The 23,989-nt window shown below is 40.5% G+C and overlaps 3 protein-coding genes across 15 annotated transcripts in view; 2 read left to right on the forward strand and 1 right to left on the reverse strand.

Annotated features, from left to right (window-relative positions):
• Positions 1-2,184: 2,184 nt before the first annotated feature.
• Positions 2,185-6,219, reverse strand: LOC310954220 (uncharacterized protein). Its single transcript, XM_083923586.1, has 7 exons — positions 6,117-6,219; positions 5,647-5,898; positions 4,985-5,179; positions 4,524-4,693; positions 3,827-3,976; positions 2,812-2,984; positions 2,185-2,726 (listed from the first exon to the last, which is right to left on the reverse strand). Exons 2-7 carry the CDS (start codon positions 5,830-5,832, stop codon positions 2,311-2,313), a joined length of 1,290 nt encoding a protein of 429 aa, XP_083779712.1. The 5' UTR covers positions 5,833-5,898; positions 6,117-6,219; the 3' UTR covers positions 2,185-2,310.
• Positions 6,220-13,068: 6,849 nt separating this feature from the next.
• On the forward strand, positions 13,069-18,795 carry thumpd2 (THUMP domain containing 2; the record flags this gene model as incomplete). Its single annotated transcript, XM_083922472.1, has 12 exons — positions 13,069-13,179; positions 14,567-14,705; positions 14,935-15,119; positions 15,273-15,468; positions 15,596-15,720; positions 15,823-15,900; positions 16,093-16,145; positions 16,365-16,452; positions 16,666-16,737; positions 17,107-17,221; positions 17,909-18,029; positions 18,341-18,795. 12 exons carry the CDS (start codon positions 13,069-13,071, stop codon positions 18,687-18,689), a joined length of 1,632 nt encoding a protein of 543 aa, XP_083778598.1. The 3' UTR covers positions 18,690-18,795.
• Positions 18,796-19,947: 1,152 nt separating this feature from the next.
• Positions 19,948-23,989, forward strand: part of LOC310953766 (mitogen-activated protein kinase kinase kinase kinase 3-like) — a gene marked incomplete at its 3' end in the record, with an annotated part of 47,150 nt that continues 43,108 nt past the window's right edge. For all 13 annotated transcript variants that reach the window (XM_083922949.1, XM_083922945.1, XM_083922952.1 and 10 more), the window contains exon 1: positions 19,948-20,177. In XM_083922949.1, the coding sequence (XP_083779075.1) occupies positions 20,079-20,177 (99 nt within the window). In that variant the 5' untranslated portion in view covers positions 19,948-20,078. The remainder of the gene's footprint in view (positions 20,178-23,989) is intronic.

The following is a 23,989-nucleotide window of genomic DNA, read 5'->3' on the forward strand; positions in this document are numbered from 1 at the left end:
TCAACAGCTAGAACTGACACACACACACACACACACACACATAGAAAAGCAATCAACCACTTGTACCACTCTCCCTCTTTCTTTCTTTCTTTCTGTACTGCAATCACTATTCTCTAAGTAACTCACACACCTCCTTTTTATGCACACACACGCACACCTAATCACTCACATTTTTCATTCACACAGAAACACAATAGTTTGCACATGCCCGGATTCTTCACATCTTTCTTTAATCTAAACATACAGACACACATGCAATCACACACACACACACACACACACACACACACTTTTTCTCACACTCGCGTCAACACACCCACACACACACAAACACACACACTGCATCCCCAGCTTGACATTCACACGCAGTGCTGCCAGCCACGCCACATAAGAGGTCCTTCCTGTGCTGCTCGCCCACCTGCTGCATCGCATACCATAGCACTGAGAGAGAAAACATCTTTTCAACCTTTCTGAGTGAGGAACACTTAACGTGAAGTGCCATCTTTTCTGCGAACATCACTCAAAATGTCCCCTTTCTCAGCAGGGACGTACATAGGGGAAATGGTCTTGTGCAGGCGGTGGACAAGTAGGTCTGGTTGTGATCTTTCGATATTAGTTTGGTACCAAAAGAAAGTCACAGCCATGTGATTTGAGTCCATTCTTCTACCAACCAAAGTAACATTACTTTTATGTAGGTAAGAAAAAACAGTCCTGCAATATCATCAGCTCAATATGTTACTGTTTATTACACAGTCATATACAGTAAATGTGTTAACTTTATTACAAACTCAGGTTCACTTTTATAAACTGCATTGATACTCAAGCAGGCACACAACATAGAAATATCTGTTAGCAATCAGTAACCATAGAAACATGCTTTGCCATGGCTACACGGCTGCAGAACTGTGACTACAGACCTCGCAATACACATCATCACAAACAATGATCCGTGTCCAAATATGGATTCAAGATTTCTTCTCTCTCTGGGGTGAATGAATTGAATTTGCATGTTATCATCTCTGTCGCAGGCTGTGTTGGGTGCATTTGTCTGTTTTGTCACATCAATTTCTCTGTCCATATTCGAGGCGAGGCTAAAATATTCAATTCAATTCAATTCAATTCAATTTTATTCATAGTGCCAAATCGTAACAAAAGTTATCTCAGGACACTTTACAGAGTAGGTAAAGACCACACTCTATGACTTATTTATGATTTACATAGACACAACAATTCCTCTGTAGAGTACAGTGGCAACGAAAACCTTCCCTATAACAGACAGGAACCTATAACAGGCGGGACAGACCCAGCTCTGTGGAGGACGGACATCTGTCTGCACCGGTTGGGGAGGAAGAAAAGGAGAGAGAAAGATAGAAAAGACAAAGACAGACAAAAGACAGAGAGACAGACACACTTCCAGAGATGCAAGCAGCCAGCGAGTAACAGTAACTATAATAATATCTATAGTAATGTGAATATGACTTATATCTTATGGCAGTTAATACAGCAGAATAGTAGAAGCAAGCACAGCTGAGGTGATAGAATATGACAATGATAAATACAAACATGATCAATGATGAGTAGGGGCAATAGCAGCTACGATACAGCAAGACATACCACTCATGGTGTTTTTATGGCTACAAATTTTATAATTTATAAGACTAGTGGCAGAATAAATGACTAATAGTTATAGAAGTAGCAGGAAGCACCATGCAGGACCCTGGCAGCAGGCACCACCACGATCAGCAAATACTGCTGACATTAAGCCAGATCTGCGTCTGGCCTCGATGATTTACCAAAATATTTGGTTTGACTCTGTCTGGATGGTCAAAGCTCAAATAAAAATCTGGATCTCTGGTCGTTTAAATAACTTTTCACTTGAGCTTTTGTAAGAAACTCCTCTTTGATGACCATTTTACTATATTACCGCATGGTGAATGTACAGATGCTTGCCTGGTTGTTGTGCGTTGCTGTTAAGCTCTTGAGAGTTGAGGTTTACTTTTTAAGGTGAACCATAGGCATCTTAGCTGCTTTGAGCACCCACGTATTTAGCTTACAAAACCTTTCTCATGACTTGTAAACATTTAATTAAATTGACCATGTGTTGGTAAAATGTCCATGTTTGTAAAGCACACTTAATAGAAATCACATTGAAACCCAAAGTTCATATTTGTCCAAGGCTGACACTTTTTATTTACTATTTATCATATAAGTTATCTCAATAAATAAACACTGCAAAACTCCTTCATGTTTTAATGTTTCTCTTCAGTAAGTGACCGACACCTCGTGATCGCTGCTGTCCGGTCACGGCTTTCATGTACTCGTCGCACTGTGACTGAGGCTCTCGTCCGGCTGCGTCTCCACAATACTCAGGTGTAAACTTTCATCTCTCTGCTCACATCCCTCTTCCTCGCCTTGTCTTCCTCTCCTCTTCACTCCCCTTTCTCCGTCAATACCCTGGGCCTGGTTCTTCAGATGCCCGCCATCACTTTGTCCTATCCCATTGCCCACACCTGTCTTGTTTTTACATCCTGGTTCAGTCCTTGGTGTTCTCAGACTGTCACTCGCCTTGATGAAGTAGTTCTGCAGCTCTGCCACGGGTCCCTTATCAGAGAACAGATGGTGCAGGTATGCCTGGGCGAACTGATCAGAGGTGATAAGGTCCAGGTTAATGGAGGAGGACGCTGATGCTGAGGTGGCATCAGTCCCAGAGACTCCTCTTCTTCTCCCTGTTAAGTTCAATTTAACTCAGTTAAATACAACTCGACTGAGAAAGGCATCGGCAGTTTTCTTGGTTACTTCAAGAAAGTCTACCTGTCTCTGTCTTCATGGTGGATAGGGGGATGGTCACACTTTTTCCTGTCTCTCTGTCTGTCAGAGTGAGTCCTGTCATGGATCCTTCATCTGGAACCTCACTAGAGGGGTCACATGATGCCACGAGACCGCCTCGACATTTCACGACACACACTGTATTAGACTTATAACGCCTAATGAAGAGATTGGGGTGACAGGATCACAGGAAGCATTAAGAAGAAAACAGACAATTTCAATCAAACTAATCATTTGATCAGTTTCTTTGTGACCCTATGAAACACTTTTGCACTCAACTTAGTTCATAAGGAGAGGGGCTGTCTGGTGCTCAAAAAAAGGTTTTAGCTTTCATTTCATTTGTTTTTCCTCATACTCACCCTGAACTCACGTCTGTCATAAATGCAGCCATTGTCTATCTGTCTGGATATTTTTTAACCATAAGCAGCAGCTCTAAATGTAATCTGTAAGTTTAGGGCTCAACTTTTCTGGCACCATGATGTGCGTTTGTGTGTTTTGCTGTCATATTTAGAGCAGGCTGGAGAGCTTGTCTCATAGTAGACAACCAGCTCCTGCATGACTGTGATTTCCCCTGTCAGTAAGCTTTATTAGGCTCCTGCTTCCACTGTAGAACTGTGTGTATACTGTCTGACAACATGGTGTCAAAAAAGCTTTAGTGTTTGTAGTTTGTACTTCCTGTCCTCACTGTAGTTCTGTTGTTCACCTACAGTCTCCAGCTACAAAGAGTCTGCATGTTTAAACTCACAGTCATTGCCAAAAGCAGCCCCAACCAGGAAGAGCTGACATTCCGGCCAAAAATGGTAAAAATAAAATAAACGAATTAAAATATACAACTTTTCATGTCTCACCCACACGGTAAAAACAGATACCATTCCCAACTTGTAGCCCCATTAGTGACCAAAATAAGCATATATAGTATGTGGTAGACAGTAGCCTACAAACCCATCAGGGTACCACACATATGTGGTGAATTGGTAGATTGCTGCAGCTACTGTATCACCTGTAAGCAGGTATGATCTGTGTGAGGTCTTCCTTGTATTGCTCCAGTGCAGCCTGAGCACCCAGGGGCTCAGCCTGACCCTCAAGTCCAGCCAGGTGAACCAACATCTGGGAGTGAAATGCTGCTCCACTGGCCCAGTGCCTCAGAGACCTGCAGGAACAGACAGCGTCAGAACAAAACACACCTCATGATCACGATAATCAGCGTTACCTACAATAGATGATGGTTAGCATGCCCCCAGTTTGGAGAAGCAGCCAGGAGTACCGACACAGAAGCTAATCAATGTACTGCTGTGGATGGGGGCAGCACTCTAAATGTATTTTAGACATCTGAAAGAAGGCACACCTAAATAAGTTTCAAATTTAGAATATTTTTGCCACTTTACCTTGCTGTCGGAAAGAACATTCCTCCAGTTTTCACAGAGCATCTCCCCCTCTCTCTTTTGGATATCCAGCCTCTGCCCTCGTCCACAGCATCTTCTCTGTTGGTACTCCTTTCTGCTTCTCCAAAATGGCTGCCTGCTAACCGCCATGGTAATACACTGTCTCTTTACTCTCTTCTTCTCTCTACGCTGTTTGGCATTTTACCCTGTGCAACATTTCTCCCACTCCCCTGTATGCTGCTCTACTGTGTGATTCTGATACTGTATGGTACCATTCTCTACTCCACTGTGCTCACTTCTACTGTTTTGTCTCACCTGGATTCACAGTCTCCCCCAAGCAGACAGGTCTTCAGCTGGGTGAGCGTGAGGCTGAGCTGGGCCTCGAGTCTGATGGAGTCCTGGATCAGCTTGCTTTTGTCATTCAGGTTGATCCTACATCGCTTCAGGTACTCCTCCATCCCCTCCTGGAGCTCCCAGACTCTCTGCTGCAGGTAGAAGTGAATGCATGGAAATTGCAGTATGGTAACTTTTTGGAACAATCTTGATATTCAGATTTGATGATTCGAACCCCCCCCCCTAAACTTCCTGTGTCCCTTCATCACTTTCTTGTTAAATTATAAATCAATATTTAATAGAATGCACAGCAGGCTTGTGGGAAAATAAAAGTTGGCTGATATGTCTCAGTAGAGAAATACATGAGTGTAATCTATTTTAATATTTCAGCAAGGTCGGTTATTACTTTCACAAAATTCTCATTACTTCTCAAATCTCTTTACCTGGCACGATGATGACCCCGCTGACTTCCCTTTTGCACCTGATGACTGTTTCGATGACGTGTAGGCCATATCCATCACCATAGTAACCACGAATCCCACCAGGCCGGCCAGGCGTGGCTCATCTGAGAAGGATGACAGTCGGCCAATGAGATCCTTCAGGTAGGTTGGCGTTCGGCTCCCTATATCTCGCTGCAGCTGGATGAAAAGAAATGAACAGAAGTATTGATGCCTGAATGATCACCGAATCCCACCATGCTGCTTTTTTACCATCTGTCTCAATAAAGTAAAAATGCTAGGTGAGTAGATTGCTGTCTCTACTTTTTAAGAACAACTCTGAACAGAATTTTGTCATCATATTGCTTGTTTCTTGGCATTGTCGCGGGTATTGATTTGACACCTCTTTACGATCCCCAACAGGACCATATTTCTCGTACTGGGTGGTGCTTCATTTCGCAAAAATCGCTCTTTCTTAATTGTCTCAAGGCAACAACATCTTTCTTCCCCCTCCTGTTCGTCTCCATCTGCACTGCACGACCGAACATATTTAAAGGTGAAATCAATGAGCAGTTCACTCGTTCAGTCTATTCCAGGAGGAGCAGATGGTTGTAGTCAGTCTATATTTTTGCTCACACTGTCACACTTTCTTTTAGATTCTTATTAACCTGTTGCATTTGTTCCTGGAGGCTGGCCCGGGAGTCAGAGCTCTCGCTGCGATTGGCTAAGAGGAGAGGGTCGGCCACTCCGAGGTCAGGGACGGCACCACCTTCCAACATGGCATCGTAGAGGAGAGAACCGATGGCATCTTTCACTTGAGAAAGCTCTTCTTCTGATGAGAGCAGCTGGCCCATAATGGTATTATTTATATGTGTATGTGTAGTGACAAACCAGTATTTACTCCTAATTCATTGCAGCATCTGAGAAAGACATGAAACAAAGTGAACTACTTGTAGTACAAATACAAACCTTCATATCTGAATCACTTGCACTTAAAGTCACACTCAGATTAAACAACAATTACAGTCTCTTATTTCATGATACTATGCGTTTGAGAACAAAAGTCTTTAAAGGCAACACAAGCAATATAAATATAGTTCATTCATCATATCAGCAAGATGTAACATTTTCCAAATACCTCCCAAATAGCACCCTAACATTTCATCCTAACATCCCAGAAGCATTTCAGTCACATGTAATCTCTCTGTTACTGCAGTGACTTGTGTTTTGGGCAGCCTGCCTCTCTCTCTCTTCAACTCCTCTTTCACTTCCTCTTCCTCCACCCCCGTCTGCTGCAGTGGAGAGATGAACCAAGACAACACAGCAGCAGAACGTAGCTCAGCAGTAAACCTAGACCTCCCCCTGGCTGCAGTGACCAGGAAATGCAACTGCTGAGGGGAGAGTTGTCACATCTTCAAGGGCAAGGAAGTCATCCGGGTGGGGTTTTGTCCCTGTGATCTCCATCTTTTTTGTTGTCTTTCTACTGTTGGTGCATGACGAATTGAAAACCTCTGAGGATGGTTATTGTGCACTCTTTCTTATAGTGCTATCTTTAAGTGAATGCATCATAGTTAAATTAAACTAATCCTCTCTGTGCCGGGGGACTCCCTGTAAGAATCCAAAGGTCCTTGGGAATGAAAGTAATAGCTACAAACTCTTTATTGCTTTGTTAAAATAGGCCAAGGGCTTTTTTATTTAGCTAAATGGAACAGTGGCCTTGGTGGTGGTGGTGGTGGTGGTGTGATGTTGCCTTTTTTTTACTTGATCAAATATGGGGCAAGGGGATTTGGGATTTCATTTTTGTGTGAGAGATGTTCTTTATTAACTGGGACAAGGGCTCGTGCACTGTCGAGCTCTCAGAGGTTTGCGTGTATTACAGCTGATGCTAAATGAAATAGCACACAAAACATCTGCTTTTCACAATCATTGTCTCAGTTGTCAAAGGGATTTCAAAATGTTATGTTATCTCCTTTCCCATTAGTGTGATGTCATTTTGCACAAGCACCATGTGCCATTTTCTGTGCTTACTCCAAAAGGAGTGGGAGCCACGCCGGGCACTATATTATATTATATTATATTATATTATATTATATTATATTATATTATATTATATTATATTATATTATATTATATTATATTATATTATATTATATTATATTATATTAGAATATGTTATATCATAATACGCTATATCATATTATATACTATTATATTATTTAGCTATATGTTTATTACATAATAACATATAGTAGTTACAATTTAATTCAACTATGATTATTTAAAGCTGCTCAAATAAATGTTTTTATATTAAAATGAAATCAAATAACTGTGTAAATTGAAACAGAGTTATTATTATTATTATTAATATTATTATTGTTATGGACTTTTCTGTTCCCATATTATATAATATTATATTATATTATATTATATTATATTATATTATATTATATTACATTATATTATATTATATTATATTATATTATATTATATTATAGTATGATATAGCGTAATATGCTATATCATATTATATTATATAATATTATATTATTTAGCTATATGTGTCCTACATAATAACATATGGTTACAATTTAATTCAACTATGATTCTTTAAATCTGCTTGAATAAATGCTTTTATATTAAAATTAAATCAAATGACTTGAATTTGAAACTGAGTTATTATTATTATTATTATTATTATTATTATTATTATTAATATCATTATTATAGACTTTTCTGTTCCCTTAAGATATAGAGAGAGTTTTAGTATTTTCCAGCTCACTGTATCAGTTTAAACTTTAAAGATGTAAGATTTTCATCTATTTAATTGTCTTTTAAGTTACTATCTATCGAAGAGTGAGTTAAAACAATGATGACTGATCATATGACCCACTAATGAAGGCACTTCTACTTGCCTTTTGCTGAGTATTACGATACCCATGTCTGTGGCAACACTCATTAGTGACGCTGCTTATTTCTGCTGTAAAGTCGGGCACTTTAACATCGGGTCCATGAAGATTGACTCACTTTTAGAGTCAGTCTCAAGTGGCCACTCCAGGAACTGCAGTTTTTGGCACTTGTGCGTTGGCTTTTTATTTTTCTTCTTGTCTGTGATAAAGGTGACTAAGTGTACTCACATATTTATAGTAGGTAAACCAAGGTGTCAAAGTGAATTTGACAACGATATGGTGATGTTTAAAAAATTGAAGGCGGTGAAGCTTTACGCAGCAGGCACGAAAACAAACCACGCATGGACCAACACACACCAACACATTTCCTCATTTCATTCTCTCCATGCATCCTTCTCTCCCTCTGTTTTCCATCTTCTTGCTTTTCCCCACTTTCCCTGTTATTGTTGATTTTGATAGCTTCTGTCACTTTGATGCCGAGTTTACGGTTTGAGCTCTGCTCCTGGGTGAGTGTGTGTCTCTCTCTCTCTCTCTCTCTTTTTCCACTCTCTCTCTCTCCACGGATGCTTGGCCCTGTTGACACACTTCACACTCCTCTGAGAGCAGTAAATATTTAAATGCAGTCACGGCACACACATTTACACACATCAGCACTCAGAAATGGGCATGGACGCGCACAAACACATGGTTAAGTGGTATAAATTCACTGCTCCCTCCCCTCTCCCGCTGCCGTTGATTTGTTCGCTCTGTCTCTTTGTAAAGGTCTCATTTCCATCTGAGAGTGAAGTGAAGATGAAAAGAAAGAAAGTTCAGAGGAGAGTGAAGACGAGATGATGACGAGAGGAGAGAGAAAGGAAAGAGAATATGTGGAGAGGAAAAGGAATAAAAGATAAAGTAAAGGTGATGTTGATAGAAGAGAGGAATTGGAGGACAATGAGATGGACTCAACTTACCTTACACACACACATGCACACACACACACACACACACACACTGGCCTTTTAAATAACAAGCCTCTTGAAACCTCACTGAATATTAATCATCACACAGAATGTGTAATTTTACGAGATAATGCCACTTGATGATTGATGATTCAGGGAGTGGACGGATAACATTTACATCTGTGTCACTGTGGGTTGAAGTGTCTGAATGAGTTTAAGTAAGACGAAGGAAAGTTTCTGTGTGTGTCCATTGTTGAAATCCACTGACGAAGGTCCTATTTTATTATTTAGGTTTGGATCGGTATTTTCGGGATTAGTGGGAAATTAAACCAAACATTGTTGTATGCTGAACATTCGATCTATGTGGTATACAGTATTTTGAGATCGTATGACCAAAGTTTCAGCCACAGCTCTTGGCCTTCCTCAGCAGATGGACGGAGTTATCCCAGTTGTAAATCACACAAACACATTTCTAGCTCCAAAACATGTTTGTAATAACTTAGGGTGCCTTTGTTTTCAACCTGGGTTCTTCTCCAAAACCGGAACAATTTGTCCTTTCGTTCTATGAATTAATTTTGTCACATTAAGGTCAAAAGTGTGTGCTGTGAGTCTGTTGCTGTATAATCTCTAGTAGGAACAGATTCTGCATATGAATGTAGAATCTGAAGGCAACAGGACAAGATCTGGGAAGCAAAGGCGATCCGGTTTCCATTTGCAGTCCAAGTAGCATCGACCAGACGAAATTGAGCATGCTTTGGTTGCATGCCGATAAACGGACCGTGTGGAGAGCAGAGAGGCAGTCGTGCAATCACAGAGAGCATTGGCTATTGTCTGGCAACAATTAAGCTTTACATTAGCTTTTTGTTTTTGTTTATCTGCATTCATATGCAGAAATCTGTTCATAGAGACGTCGTCGCTTAACTCCAACTCCATTCTCATGTGGCTAAGCGGACTGTAAACACTGACCGCTGCTCAAAAGCGAAAGTCTTGGCCTGGATATCCTCTGGCTACACCTGAAAGCCTGAAAAATTAGCCGTTGTCCCCCAGAGGCTAAATTGTCAGATCGCCGATTGGTTCTGAGATTGGTTACATTATTGTAAGGCTGCACTAATTCGATCAACATGATGGAGATGTAAAACAGAGCTACTGTTTTTTTGTTGTTGTTTTGGGTTTTTTTTGCCCTGCTCCATGCACATTATTCTTGTATTTATCCCTTTCTCTTCATTTCTTATTTTCTGTTCCTCTTTCCCTTATCATCATTACTCCTCTCCGCCCTCCACCGTCGTCTTTATTCCCCTCCCTCCCTCCGATCATTTATGGGGTGTGGAGGAGAATAAAAACAAGTTTAATGTACAGTAATAACTCATGCCATGACTGGTGTGCCAGACAGCATCCATTTTGTGAAGCTGTCGTGTTCACTTAGCAGCAGTGGGGCTAATTATTGAAAATGGCAGCTGTAGGAGTATTAATGTCTTCTTTCTACATGGACACATCCAGTGTTATGCGCTGATGAAAGTAGTCACAGGATACAGTTTAAGAGCATGAGAGTGATAAAAAAAACTTTGTGAGAGGATTGTGTCTTGTTAGGTAAAAGGTCCATAAATCCAACTGTATCCATTTTAATTAAGGCTGTCACTGACTAAAGGTATATAAAAGTTTATACCTTATGATCGGACACGACCTCTGACTGTGAGATGCTGGTAATTATGTGACCCACCATGGGTCCAGTATATGAGACAGTAGAGAAGCTTGATGCAAATAGAGACAGTGTTAAGAAATCTGTTTTATATTGCAAAGAAGAAAAAAACGAATATGTTTTTTGTTTGTTTTTCTGGATAAAACATTTTGTGCTGAATGGATGATGGAAGGCATTTGTTGAATACATGAAATATAGGAAAATAGTAAACTTGCATGGCATATCATGTTTACACCTTTATAGAGTACTCATGAAATATCGTCTACACTAGTTGAGTGTCTGCTGATCCACCACTCTGGTCCAAACTGCAATATCACAGTAACCATTGGATGGATTGGATAGACATTGGTGAGCTTAACTTCTCCTGTGAAATATCTCTCAACTTCCACAAGATGGGTCTGCACACACTTTGGTACAGATTTGGTTTGGTTTGGTTTCATTTATTGTCCACAATGTGGAAATTTGTCTTTGGTCTCAGGACGGCAACAACAACAGCAACAGCTTACACGCAAACATCCTCAGGGCAAAAAGCAGGACAGCAGTGGCAATAACAATAAAAACGCATCAACGGGACATGGTGTTCAGTGCTCCAATGGCATTCGGGATGAAGGAATTTTTAAAAATATTACCATTTGCCCTGGGTACCTTGTATCGTCTACCAGAGGGAAGAAGTTCAAACTCTCTGTTAAGTGGATGAGAGGGATCGTTTGCTATTTTGACAGCTTTTTTCCTAAGCACTTCCTCGTACATACAACTTAATTGTTCCTGTCTCATCCCTATGATTTTTGAGGCTAGGTTTACTATTCTCTGCAGCTTGCTTCTTCCTTTTATGTTGGATATTAGTGATCCCCTAACTCTTTCTCCCAACTACAAGGTTGACATTATGTTTAGTCTGTGAAATGTAACTCTTGATCATTGATAATTGATCATTGATAATTCGATTGATGCCGTGTAATCTGGTTAGCATGCTAACACACTAAACTAAGATTCAGATTCCTTCTGTGACTTTGCAGACTACACACTGAATTCAGTCATTGATAAATTGCAGCCTTTCAGGGAAGGAGTGGCTATGAGACAAACTTCGGGGGTCAAAAACGATGTAAACCTGGCCATCCAAATTCATGGAGCACATTGTAAACATTGCCAAATGGTAAATGGACTTATAAAGCACTTTTGTAGTCCTCTGACCACTTAAGGCACGTTTTACACCACTTCACGGGCGGAAGTAGCTCAGTCCATAGGTGACTTGGCTGGGAACCGTAGGGTCGCTGGTTCAAGTCCCCGTGTGGACCATGTATGGAGCGTGGACTGGTGGCAGGAGAGGTGCCAGTTCATCTCCTGGGCACTTCCGAGGTGCTGTTGAGCAAGGCAACAAACCCCCAACTGCTCGGGGCGCTGGTCACTGGCAGCCCCCTCGCTCTAGCATCTCTCCACTAATTGCATGTATAGGCCCTGTTTGTGCATGTGTGTATTTCGGGTCTGTGTGTGTAACATGTATAATAATAAGAGTGAAAAATTCCAATTTCCCCGTGTGGGATAAATAAAGTAATTCTTCTTCTTCTTCTTCTTCTTCACCCATTGACACACACATTCATACACTGACTACAATGTGGATCAGATCAGGAGATATATATCATTCAAATACACATTTACACAATTTTGACTTCAGTATCTTGTTCAAGGACACTTCGATATGATTGAATAACTGATCTTATGATCAGTGGACGACCTGTACTACCCTGAGCCATGCAAAGAAAGAAAAAATTCTGACAGACTTCTCTTTCTCTCTGGGCATTATGAAGCATCCTTTATGAAAAGATTTAGTTTGTGTCCACTACACTACAGGAATACCAACTAATAAATGTTTCAGTGTAGGCTATATCCCATTTTAATATAATGTTTTTTGCCTTTTCTCACTACTCAAAGACGCTTGACACGTTTATGAGAGGTTTCCTCACAGCTTTAGAGCAACACCTGTTCAGAGCTGCCTCCAGTTAATACACAGCTCTTTTTTGTGTCCCTCTGAAACTGGTTTGTATTAAATATGTACATGTGTAGCTTGTTGTTGTCAGCTTTGTTGTGTGTGTGTATGTGTGTGTGTGTGTGTGTGCGTGTGCGTGTGTGTGTGTGTGTGCGTGCGTGCTCTGATAAGAGATCTCACTTCAATTAAAATATGAATAATCACAAAGTGAAGGCTTGTTGTAGCCTTTCTGTCGTTGTATCCCATTATCATGTCATTATTACAAAGACAAATGATACAAACAAGTGTTACACATTATCACATTCATTAAGTGATACATGTTACGATTATTATGTAGATTGTTTCTGTTTGTAAAACCATGTCTCCAGTTTTTTCCATCAGGTTTTTTCCCCACTGTGTAAGAGAGACCCCTGCAGGCCAACGTTAGTAACTGCAGTCTGAATGCGTATTTCCGTTTCCGGTGTAAACAAACAAGCCAACATGGCGACTGTCGTAGTCAAATAGAAGGCATGGCAAACTCCTAACATATATGAGCGTTTGTTAACATTGACACATAATACAACATAATGACTGAACAGACAAGGGAGGATAGTTTAGTTCGCTACTACTGCACCGCCGGTAACGGGATGGAGCCGTTCTTAATCGACGAGGTGAAGAGGAAACTGGCAGCTGAAGATGTGAGTGTTATTTAGTTTTTTTTTTTTTTTTTTACTGTTAGTACGAGTGTTGAGACAAACTACCGGTCACAATGGGTGTTCAAACTTTTAATTTAATTTGATAGACAAACGTGTCACGGACGCCATTTTGTTTTGTAGCCGTATTTAAACCCATTTTAAATTTATTTGAATGAACTAGCTTGTTACAAGTGGAGGGAAGTAACTAAGAACTATAAACCTTTTCAAAGTTGTAAATGTGCCCTATTTTATTTCCTGTCGCCCTGTATGTGGATAAAATCAACTGACAGGAAGTTAACATGGACCAAGGCTGTTGCCTAGCAATGGAATTTCGTTGAAAAGGTCTATAACCAAGTACATTTACTCACGTTCAAATGCGGGGCAGTCCTTATTTGTAGCCTACTTTACAGTTTAGCTGAAAATGTGGTAGACATTTTCAATGACATTCCATTGCTAGGCAACAGCTTGGGTCCTTGTTAACTTCCTGTCAGCCCAGAACGCAGGTTGTTGCTTAGCAATCGAATTCCGATGAAAAGGTCTATCTATACCTTTTAGTCCACTACACTTATTTAATGCTTTAGCTATGCAGAACAAATCAACAAGCTACCTAGCAGTATATACTTTATAATGCAATATTTATTATAACATTAAGTAAATAAATAGACCCACAGATCAGCTGCAGTAATAAAGAATAAATAAAGTGATGTAGGCCTACACATTACATCCATCATAAACATTTGGCCTGCCATGTGGGAACCATGTTGATGCTTATACTTTTGTACTTTTAAATGTAATTTAACAGTTTTTATTGTCAAATATTGATATCATTGTCCACCTCAACAATCTGGTGTTGGCCCTCTCATAATCAATTTTCAATGTTTAATTTAAGCATTATTCAACATGATAGATAGATAGATAGATAGATAGATAGATAGATAGATAGATAGATAGATAGATAAGCTTTATTTCAGACTCAAGGTCCATACAAAAAGTAAAAGCAAGACACACAGTACAAAATGATTAAGAATTACACAATGAAATAATAATAATAAAAACAAACAAAAAAAACCATAATAATCTAATGACTGATTTTTAAAAGACACTTATACCAGTGCCCCAAAAACTGAGACGTGAAGCGCGTGTAACTATACATAATGTTCACCATTGCCACAACATTTAGATTCTCAGAATTTAACCGGAAGATGAACCCGTGCATTACATTTCTCAGATCCGCTTGCAGTGTGTTCACTCCCGTGCTCACAAACAGCTCACTTTCAGGCAACACAGTTATCAAATATGTTTTAAATATGGGATTGGATTGGAGGCCTTTTGGCTACATGGTGAAGTCTTTTAACACTTGTCTGCTCTTTTTATTGTTTTGTGTGTCCAGGTGTGTCAGATGCCTGGTAAAGTTTTGTTCAGCTCCTCTGTGGGGATCGACAGAGTCAGCGAGCTCAAGGCTGCAGAGAGGCTGTTCCTCCTGTTGAAACAAGACTCGCCTGTGCAGCTGTCTACCCACACCAGCCCAGGTACCAGCCTGAAACATTAAATATACAGCCACATATAATATAAGACACAAGGGATACCCTGGCAGTTATTAAATTGTATGCCTGTCCTTCAGTTCTTGTGTGCCTTACAATAATGATCTTTCCACATCACTGAAGAAAAAATCTCAAAGGAAAACAAATCTACCATGAATTTCAGTTTGGCTGCAATTGTGTATTGACTTTTGTGCTGTGGTCTCTGTAATGTTTGTAGCAAAGGCAGCGTCTGTTCTGCAGTCCAGAGTGTTGGGTGAAAAGAATCTGTGGACCAGTGCTGTAATGACATGGAGCCGCCTGCAGGGGGAGCTGGCACACATAAAGACTACTGTCAGTACACCAAGCACTTCCCCGAGAGTCACAAAGAAGAGGGACGAGGGTAAAGGCAGTGAAGAGCCGACTGTACAGAGAGGGAGCGGGGAAACCTGTGGAGTTGAAGCTCAGACACTGGTGAAAAAGAGAAAGAGGGATGATGAAGAAAAGGAGTCCAATGGTGACATAAATGCAGAGGAAGAGAAGACATCTGCGAGAGAAAGAAAGGTGCTGTATGAGGAGGATGATGAAGAGGGGAGGAGGATGGTTTTACAGATTAGTAACTGTGGACAAACTAGAAGTAACGGAATTATATCAGAAACAAATGTGTATGGCAGAGGATCAGTTTGTGTCCATGCAACACCAGGAGGGGACCAGACTTTGGAAAGAAGATGCAGGAAGATAGGTGACATGGGAAGGGAAAAAAATGAGAAACATGGTAATGAGATTTACACTTATTTCAACATTTCCTTTTTACATTGCTATGCTTTTCATTTCTTTTGCTGAATTATTTTTTGTTGCCTTCCTTCCTTCTGCCTTGTTTTGTTTGCCTCCATGTAATAAAGAGAAGACGACTGGAGCCACAGATAGGATACTACTGAGCCAACTAGAGCCTTCTCCTCCTGTCCCAGTCTCTTTTAGGATCAGCTGCAAGTGTACTGGATCTCTGTCCCGATGCTTCGGTGCACAGGTAGTAGAAGTTAAAATACACATGACAAAGGGTATAGAGTCAGTATTCTGTCTCTCTGTGTTCAGAGGAATAGTGTGTGTTTATCTATTGTGACCAATATAGGAGGTGAGCAAAGTGATTGGACTAGGTCTGAGCAGACTGCTGGGCTGGAAGGCTGATCTGAAGAATCCACAACTGGAGGTATACTTTTCTTTACTGTGTTAAAATCTTCCTGATCGTGATGATTTGTGTCCAGACAATTTAAAAGATAATGCTCTGTATGTCTTTATGGGAAAATAAAACTGGTGATATATTAATACATATCCCCACTCTCAGCTCTCTTGCCCTTTCTTTCCAATGCAACATCATTAGCTGTTTTACTTTTGTCTGCAGGTTACTGTTTATCTGAGCGATGACCACTGCCTGTTGGGGATTCCACTAACCAGGTTATTACCAGAGAAACATGCTCTACATGCAACACTAAAACAATTACTAATGAGTGTCCATCAACAGCCATTAAAGAAGCAGACTTTCAATAATAATCCAAACCTCAGAAACACAATGGATATAGAAATGTTGGTGGGTTATACACCTGTTTCATATTGCAACTTTAAATAATGTGATAAGCAGTCATAAGTTATAGGTCTCCTGTCTCTCTCCCTTAGGTTACCTCTGGCTAACCGGAGCTACATGAAAACTACAGGACTGAGGTCTACTGTAGCCTGGGCTATGGCCTCATTGGCTCAGATACAGGTACTAACACACTGGTGATGGGTGCGTTATTTATGACTTCTATATATTCATAATAATCTATCTTAATAATGTTAGTTGCCTATAACTTGACAGTCTGTGTGGTAATCATTTGTACGCACACCAACTAGACTGTGAATGTTATATTGCACTTCACTTCCACTGTGTATGCGGCTGACCACCTGTATGTGCTGTATGTTATCTTCTGTTTCCCAGCCAGGCTCCTGTGTGGTCGACCCAATGTGCGGGGTGGGAACCATCTTAATAGAAGCGGCACAGGAACACAAGGTCAGGATAGAAATCTACACAGAGCTCTGCTGTGTCCTTCAAGTGTAGAAAGGTCTGAAAAATTAAGGGTTTAGGTTTTGAAATTGGACAAAACATAAAACATATGAAAAATGGTTCAGTCATGGTACACACAGCTACACTCAATCCAGTTGTTGACCTGTTGTTTGTTTCAAAGTACAATATTAATACTATAATACAGTCTAAGTGTACAATTAGTGTACATTTTGTATGATTTAATCATCTCTGGTCTCAAGGGAAATATCTAGGTTTTTGTTTAAAGATAATACATAGTAAATGATAGTGTACTGTAGTGTGCAATTACAATACCACTATTATGATCTGATTCATATCTCTCAATGGGATCTTCAGGCTGTCCATTTCCTGGGTGTGGACATTGATGACGGACAACTGCAGAGGGCCAATGAGAACGTAAAGTTTGCAGAGTTGGGAAACATGATACACCTGCTGAAAGCTTCATCTATGAGTAAGAAACATGCTCAAAGTCAACCCTTTAATGTTCCTACAGTGTGTGTTTCAGTAAAATCAATTTCCAGGTAGGAGTTGAATAGTAAAGCTGTGTATAAATTATCCAAAGGTCAAAACTACAGTATTTTGACAATAGAACAGATATTACAAGTTTCTAGACACACACATGTCTCTGATCATCATACATATACCATTGTCAGGGGTTTTATTAAACCTGCCTGTGTTTATTTGTTTATGTGTGTCACAGTTTGTACGTGTAATTATATATCTAAAATGGCATCAGCTATACTTTGGAATATGAAATAAAGTTGCATAGAAAATACATTGACAAAAGGCAGGAATTATCTGCCTTTTGGAAAACTACCAAATAAACATAAAGATGTCTCACATTAAAATACACCGTGAACACTTTTAAAGCATTGTCAGCAACTTAAATGTGTCACACATTTAAAAATAGTGTCATTAATCTCTTAGATAAATTGAGTCATGAATCTCAGGTGATGAAGCGTTTTACTTGATCCATTTTTAGTTTTTAGAAATTGCTTTTATCTCGCTTGTATTCAGTTGTGGGAATTCAAAGCTGCGTGTTTTGGATGGGAAGTGAAGTGTGTGGGAGGTGAGAGTGAACCCTGCTGTCATGTATTAAATTACCATCTTGGCATTGCCTCCCCTCCCCTCTGTGCAGTGCTGCCTCTGCCCAGCGCCAGTGTAGATGCAGTAGTCTGTGACCTGCCATTTGGCAGGAAGTTTGGCACCAAAACAAACATGGCTGCCAACCTGCCACTCATCCTCACTGAGATGGAGAGGTGTGTTCCTCTGTGTGCCTGGTTTAATTGTTTCTTTTCGAATTGTTCATTGAATCAGGAAATGTTACTGTGTTACTGTGTTACTGTGTTACTGTGTGCGTGTGTGCGTGTGTGCGTGTGTGTGTGTGTGTCAGAATTATCAGCCTATTAATCAAGTTGCCAAGTTGCCCATCTGAATTACTGCTAAACTGTATAAAACGTAGATAATGTTACATTTTTTATGAAGTTTTTCAAATAATCATCAAGAGCATATTGTCTGTCCAATTAAAAGTTCTCACTCTAATTAATTTGATTCATATTTGTGTGTCTAGAGTTCTCTGTATCGGTGGTACCCTGGTTCTCCTTCTGAGTCCTCAGTTATCCTGTCTCCTGAAAAAACTCCTCTCCCAGAAAGACACTGGACCAACAACTTACCAGGAAACAAAGCCTCAAACCGGGATACAAGACTGCCCGAATCCATCAATGTCTTCCACAAAGCAGCAGACATTCCCAGTCCAGCAGGGGGTCAAATCCCCACCTACCCAGAAAACAGACGCTCAGTCTGGGCTGCAACACAGTGGGCCTCCACATCACTACTCCTTGAAGCACCAGGCAACTTTTAGAGTCAGTTTAGGTGCGATAGATGGACTTATCCATAAATATGTCAAGGCGGACACTTGATCAGTGTTTGTGGAAGTTACATTTCAAAGTAATTAGTTACTTTTATTAGTTACTTAAGTAGATCACAGTACTGAACTAGAACTACTTGTTTTGATTTTTCTGTTTGCTTCCCAACTGTTTTTCAATTGCAAATAATGAGGAAATATATATTTTTGAAACAGTGTTGAATTGGAAAATGTGCCATTCCAGACGACAAAAACACTCAATCCGTCTCATCTACATTTAACTTGCATTCAAATCATCTTAACTGCGTTTGAAAGAAGACTTGTGGTGTGGGTATTTATTTGTGCTTTTAAAGGATTATTCTTAAAATTCCATTAGAAGATCAAAACCAACAATGCCCCTGTGTACCACCCTGTCTGTGGTACACAGCCCCAAGACCATTGGTTCCTACTGAAGATGCAAAGTATATATATTTTGTAGTTTCACTTTTAAAAGACGGATCTGTCATTTCCTGAAACCAATTGGCACTGCAGTCTTTAGTAAATGTCAGTCAAACAGCAGTGTATCTTCTGAGTAACACGGGTTTGGTTCGTTTAATAGGATTAATGACACCCCGATGGTTTATGCCTAAATTCATGTTCACTCAGTGCAACTGTATGGCTTACAATGTATCAAATCATCTGCAGCGGTGTGTGTGCGCACTAGAAAAAGCTCTACCAGGCTTTTGTTGCACAGACAACACCTTTAAGTATGATCAATTCACTGTCGGTTTTGTTCTTTTGTTGACCAAAAATATGGACTATCACAATCATTATCCTGTAAGTGGCACTGACATGACAACTGTGAAGTTTTCTGTAATGGGACTTTTGTTCTGCCCGCAACGTAGACACTGCAGCTGAATCGCAATGTTGCCATCTGCCGCTGTTTAGCCCTGCTTAGCCCACTTTTATGCCAGGGGGGCCAGACGAGGCCACGCAGGGCTTAGTGTTTCCATTCTCTCCCCCCTTTGAATGAATGATTTAATGATGAAAATCGATAGGGTATATGTTTGTTATGGTGTTTTTCTCTGATCCTTTTTAAACTGAGCCTGAACAAATAAATTAACAAATGTCTGATTTGTATCTTATTGTATCAGTTTAGTATAGTTTTATCACCACACACTTATGTTGAAGATATTTGCAATATTTTGATCTAACAGCTCCATCTCCAGAGAGAAGAAGAAAGAGAGAGAGAGAGTGTGTGTGTGTGTGTATGTATGTGTATGCGCCATGATGTCCATTGCGCATGCTCAATGCGCAGTGGCAGCCATGTTGGAGCTACAGTGGATTCGGGCTGGGATTTTCTGACGCCGTATGTTTTTCTTTTAAAATATCCGTTTCATACATTGTTAGAGAGGGTTTCGTCAAAGCTGTGCGCGATCGGCGCCGTAAGCGGCAGTAAGTGGAAATGATGAACTCCAGTGTCGACCTGTCCCGGCGGAATCCGCAGGAGGATTTCGAGCTGATCCAGCGGATAGGAAGCGGCACATACGGAGATGTGTACAAGGTAAAACTGCAGTGAGGGAAGCAGCCACGGAGATCCATTATCGGACACTCAGCGGATAAACATCTCACCAATGCGTTCCCCATGTAGCTCTTCAGTGTTGTCATAGAAACACATAATTTAGCCAGAATTAGCTCATACATGTCTTATTGTTGTGACGATATTTACGGATGCAGCATTTAATTGCTACTCATGTACCTCTTTCCATTATCGGACACATATGATGTTTATGGCTGTTGTTGTTTTGGCCTTTCCACCGGACTACTTGCAGATATTGTGGACATCCGGGCAATTAGTAGTCAAAATTATAAACTACAGAGGACTCATAAATCACAATGGCTACTGTTAGTTAACTGTTGGAGCTCGAGCGCATTCGTTAACGTGAAATCTGATTTCATACTCACTTTAATACGTTTCAGTTATCACAAAAACAATTCAAACACGCTACGATGACTAAATATGGTAATGTGATTTTAAACGCAGTCAAAAATATGGCTGTGAACAATTACGGTCAATATTAAGCGAAACAATTCATTAAGACGTGTCAGTTAATAGACGTTAGCCGCTCCAGCTAAACGTTAGCTGTCCGAGAACGGATGCAGCTTAGCTACCCGATAGCATCCAGAAGCTAACCAGGCTCTTCTCTCGCTCGTTTCGTGGGAACATTTGTGAGAAAACAACAACAACCTATGATATGTTACATGTGTTAGTAAACAGAAGCAAACGCAACGTAACAGCGTCACCATTAATCATAATAGTATTATAAGTAATAATCACCGTTTTGCCCCCGGTAGAGCCTGACAGTTGCCTGCCTGAAAATCCAGTTTGGCTAAAGCAAAAGCTACAACAACAACACAACAACTGTCATTGCGACACCGTTATTTGCATTATTCATCGTTTCGACACAAGTAGTCGCCTTAAATAAGGAAGCGGGGGGTTAATTTATGCACATGTTTTATTTATGTCGCGCTACAGCTGTTATCTGGAGGTCCTACACTTTAGTGAGGCCCTGTGCTGTTAGCAGCAGACAGCCCGCATCCTACAGAGGAGCCAGTTCCTGGAGTACAACCACCATGTTTGCTTATAATGCCACTTTGAATAATTACAGTCATAATCACAAGATGATTTAGCGGAAAACAACGTGGAGACACAGCGAGGCCATCAAGCAGGCCATGCAACATTTATAATGTTGCAGAAAACAGTGAAGTAATGCTGCAGGAGATCAAAACAAATTCAACCATGCAGGATAGGGTTGCTTTAAATGCACACAGCTGAGCACCGTAGGCATATGTAAAGTCCTTGTATGATACTGTACTATGCACACCATATCAGATTATTTTAAAATATACAGTAAAGTATGATACCTTCAAGAGAAGCACAGTACTGAGTAGGACAAACAAGTAATGGGATCGTATTGATGTCTCATTCTTGCTGGGCTTGATTTGCACATCAGCTTTCTATAGTTAGTTAGTTAGTTAGTTAGTAGACCAATCAGGTTATGCAGGATTACACATCCAAACTATTTTAGCTATGGAGTTGTTTGTTTTGCAGTTGCTCTGTTGAGGTATTTAATTTCACTGCTGTGTGAGGGAGAGGCCTTCGGCAGTCTGGAGATTCATTAAACAAAGTAATAGGACTGGGTGTTTGGTTAACCTTTAAGCTCTTTGTGGTAATTACAGAAGTATCAATGTATTTCACAGACTAAATACATGAATGATTATAATTTGTTTCAAAGGTATAGCTGCCGCTTATTCCAAAAGAACATCCAAAACTCTGCTACCTGTCATTATTTATCCCCTTGTTTGTGTTGTCCGTGTTGCAGCCCTCCCTCCCTGCTGCAGCTAATCTAGTTTGTTTCTAATTTAGGTTTGATATCTTGCCCTGTTGCAGACACATCAGTCTGACAGGACCAGGCCAGCACCTCAGAGCCAACTTGCCTGCTAGATCTATCAGTGCATTGTGCACTAAAACACTTGCATCTATTTCACATAATTATGATGAAATCATTAGTTACAAATCTCCATTTTTACAGACAGTTGATGAATCCATTCATAAAGCTGACGATACTATAGAGAATGGACTTATTCTGTAGCTTGAGTTCATAGTAGTTGAAGGACACTTTGGGGGTTCAAACCTGACACCTCTGGGTTAAAGGATGTCCATTCAAGCACCGGGGCACTTGATAAACCTCATCGATGACTATATTTGGTTCTCCTGCTGTGTGACAAATCTGTGGCTTGCATAGGAATGTTTGAACAGGAAACAAAGTGTGAACATAGCTAGCTTGTTCTCCCCTCTGTTTGTACCCAGTTTGTATTAGTCAGAAAGTGAAGGAGGTGGATCGTCTGATAGTGAGACTGGCCTCCTGACTCCCCCAAAGAAGATTCCGTTATTTCCCTGTGGATCGTATCTTTAGCGTGCCCAACAGCATCTAGGTAATTCAGTCGCACCAAAACTCTCCATTCGTACTCGGGCTTATGCAATTCTTGAGTTGCCCCTTAAGGCAGGGTGAGGCAGTTCTGACTTCTACAGACAACCCTGAGGCTGTCTAGTAAAAAAAAAAGAAGAGGAAAATACAGAATTTAGGGTTGTGCAATGATCAATGTGTCACACTGTATTGATTGTCATTGCTCTCACACTTTGACTTCTCATCGAACAGTCAAGCGTAGATGACACCAGCCAGGCATGTTAACACGTTATTTACCATTCCTGAACACAAATCATTAGCTACGTGTTGATATTGGAAGTAAGCCACCTTTCTTCCCTTGTACTAAGGGGACAGCACTGAGTGATTTACGCTTTTTAAACCTGCATTAAGATGTTTCTCATATCGGTGTCTTGAAATACCAGTCCAAGGCAAAACAGTTTGAGTCATTTAAGCACTGAGAATTCCTGTGACACGATGCCAGTAAACTGCACACGGCACACGTATGTTTACAAGGTCTGACTGGTGTGTGTGTGTGTGTGTGTGATGCTTGAAATTGAAGAAAACCAAACAAACTGACGAGGAGAAATATCTGATGTTGACCAGCCATGCTTTTTATAAAAGGCCTGCTCGCTCACTGATGTTCAAGATACTGTTTGTTTTGATTTGTCGCTTTGTGTGGGCGAAGTGGAGACGAGACGACGCTCTTCTTCTGCAGTCTCGAGAGCTTCATTTAATGCCAACTCATCTTCATATATTTCTCTACAGCCATACAAACCTGCTCCGCGGGTGCTGCTCTAATAGCTGCCTTCATGCTCTTCTTCACATATGGCACAGGCCAAGTATTTACCAATACACAGGATCTGATGTAACGTGTTTTCTCAAGGTGACGGTGGTTTCGGATTGAGGAAGTAGAGGCAGACGACAGCCTTCAGCGGGGGTAGGGATCAGTTAATGACAAATCAATTTCAGTGGCAGTATGTGCTCTCGAAACATGCCAGCCATCTGGGTATTTTTGGACTCACACGTAAGGGGCAAGCAATGCTGCCAGTGTTTGTTTATGCCTGGACACGTTTTTTTTTCTTCTGTTTTTGAGAGTTTACCAGCACAGAAAGGCAAAATATCCCAAAGCTGTCAAGGTTTGTTTTGGGCATATAGAACAGAATAGAAATACTTTATTGATCCCAAGCTGGGAAGTTGCAGTAATATAATCATTAGAAATATAAAATAACATGATACAATAGTACATTTGGCCAAATTAGGGGAAATGTGTCCCCTTGAAATGCATTGCAAGACAAGAAGGCCTTCATCTCTAGACCATGACTCAAGTGGCTTTTTGTGTACGCATGCACACTTGTAATGTAGTCTATTTAATACAATACGTCATTTA

The sequence above is a fragment of the Echiichthys vipera genome (genome assembly GCF_963691815.1).
Source record: "Echiichthys vipera genome assembly, chromosome: 11".
Lineage (NCBI taxonomy): Eukaryota > Metazoa > Chordata > Actinopteri > Perciformes > Trachinidae > Echiichthys > Echiichthys vipera.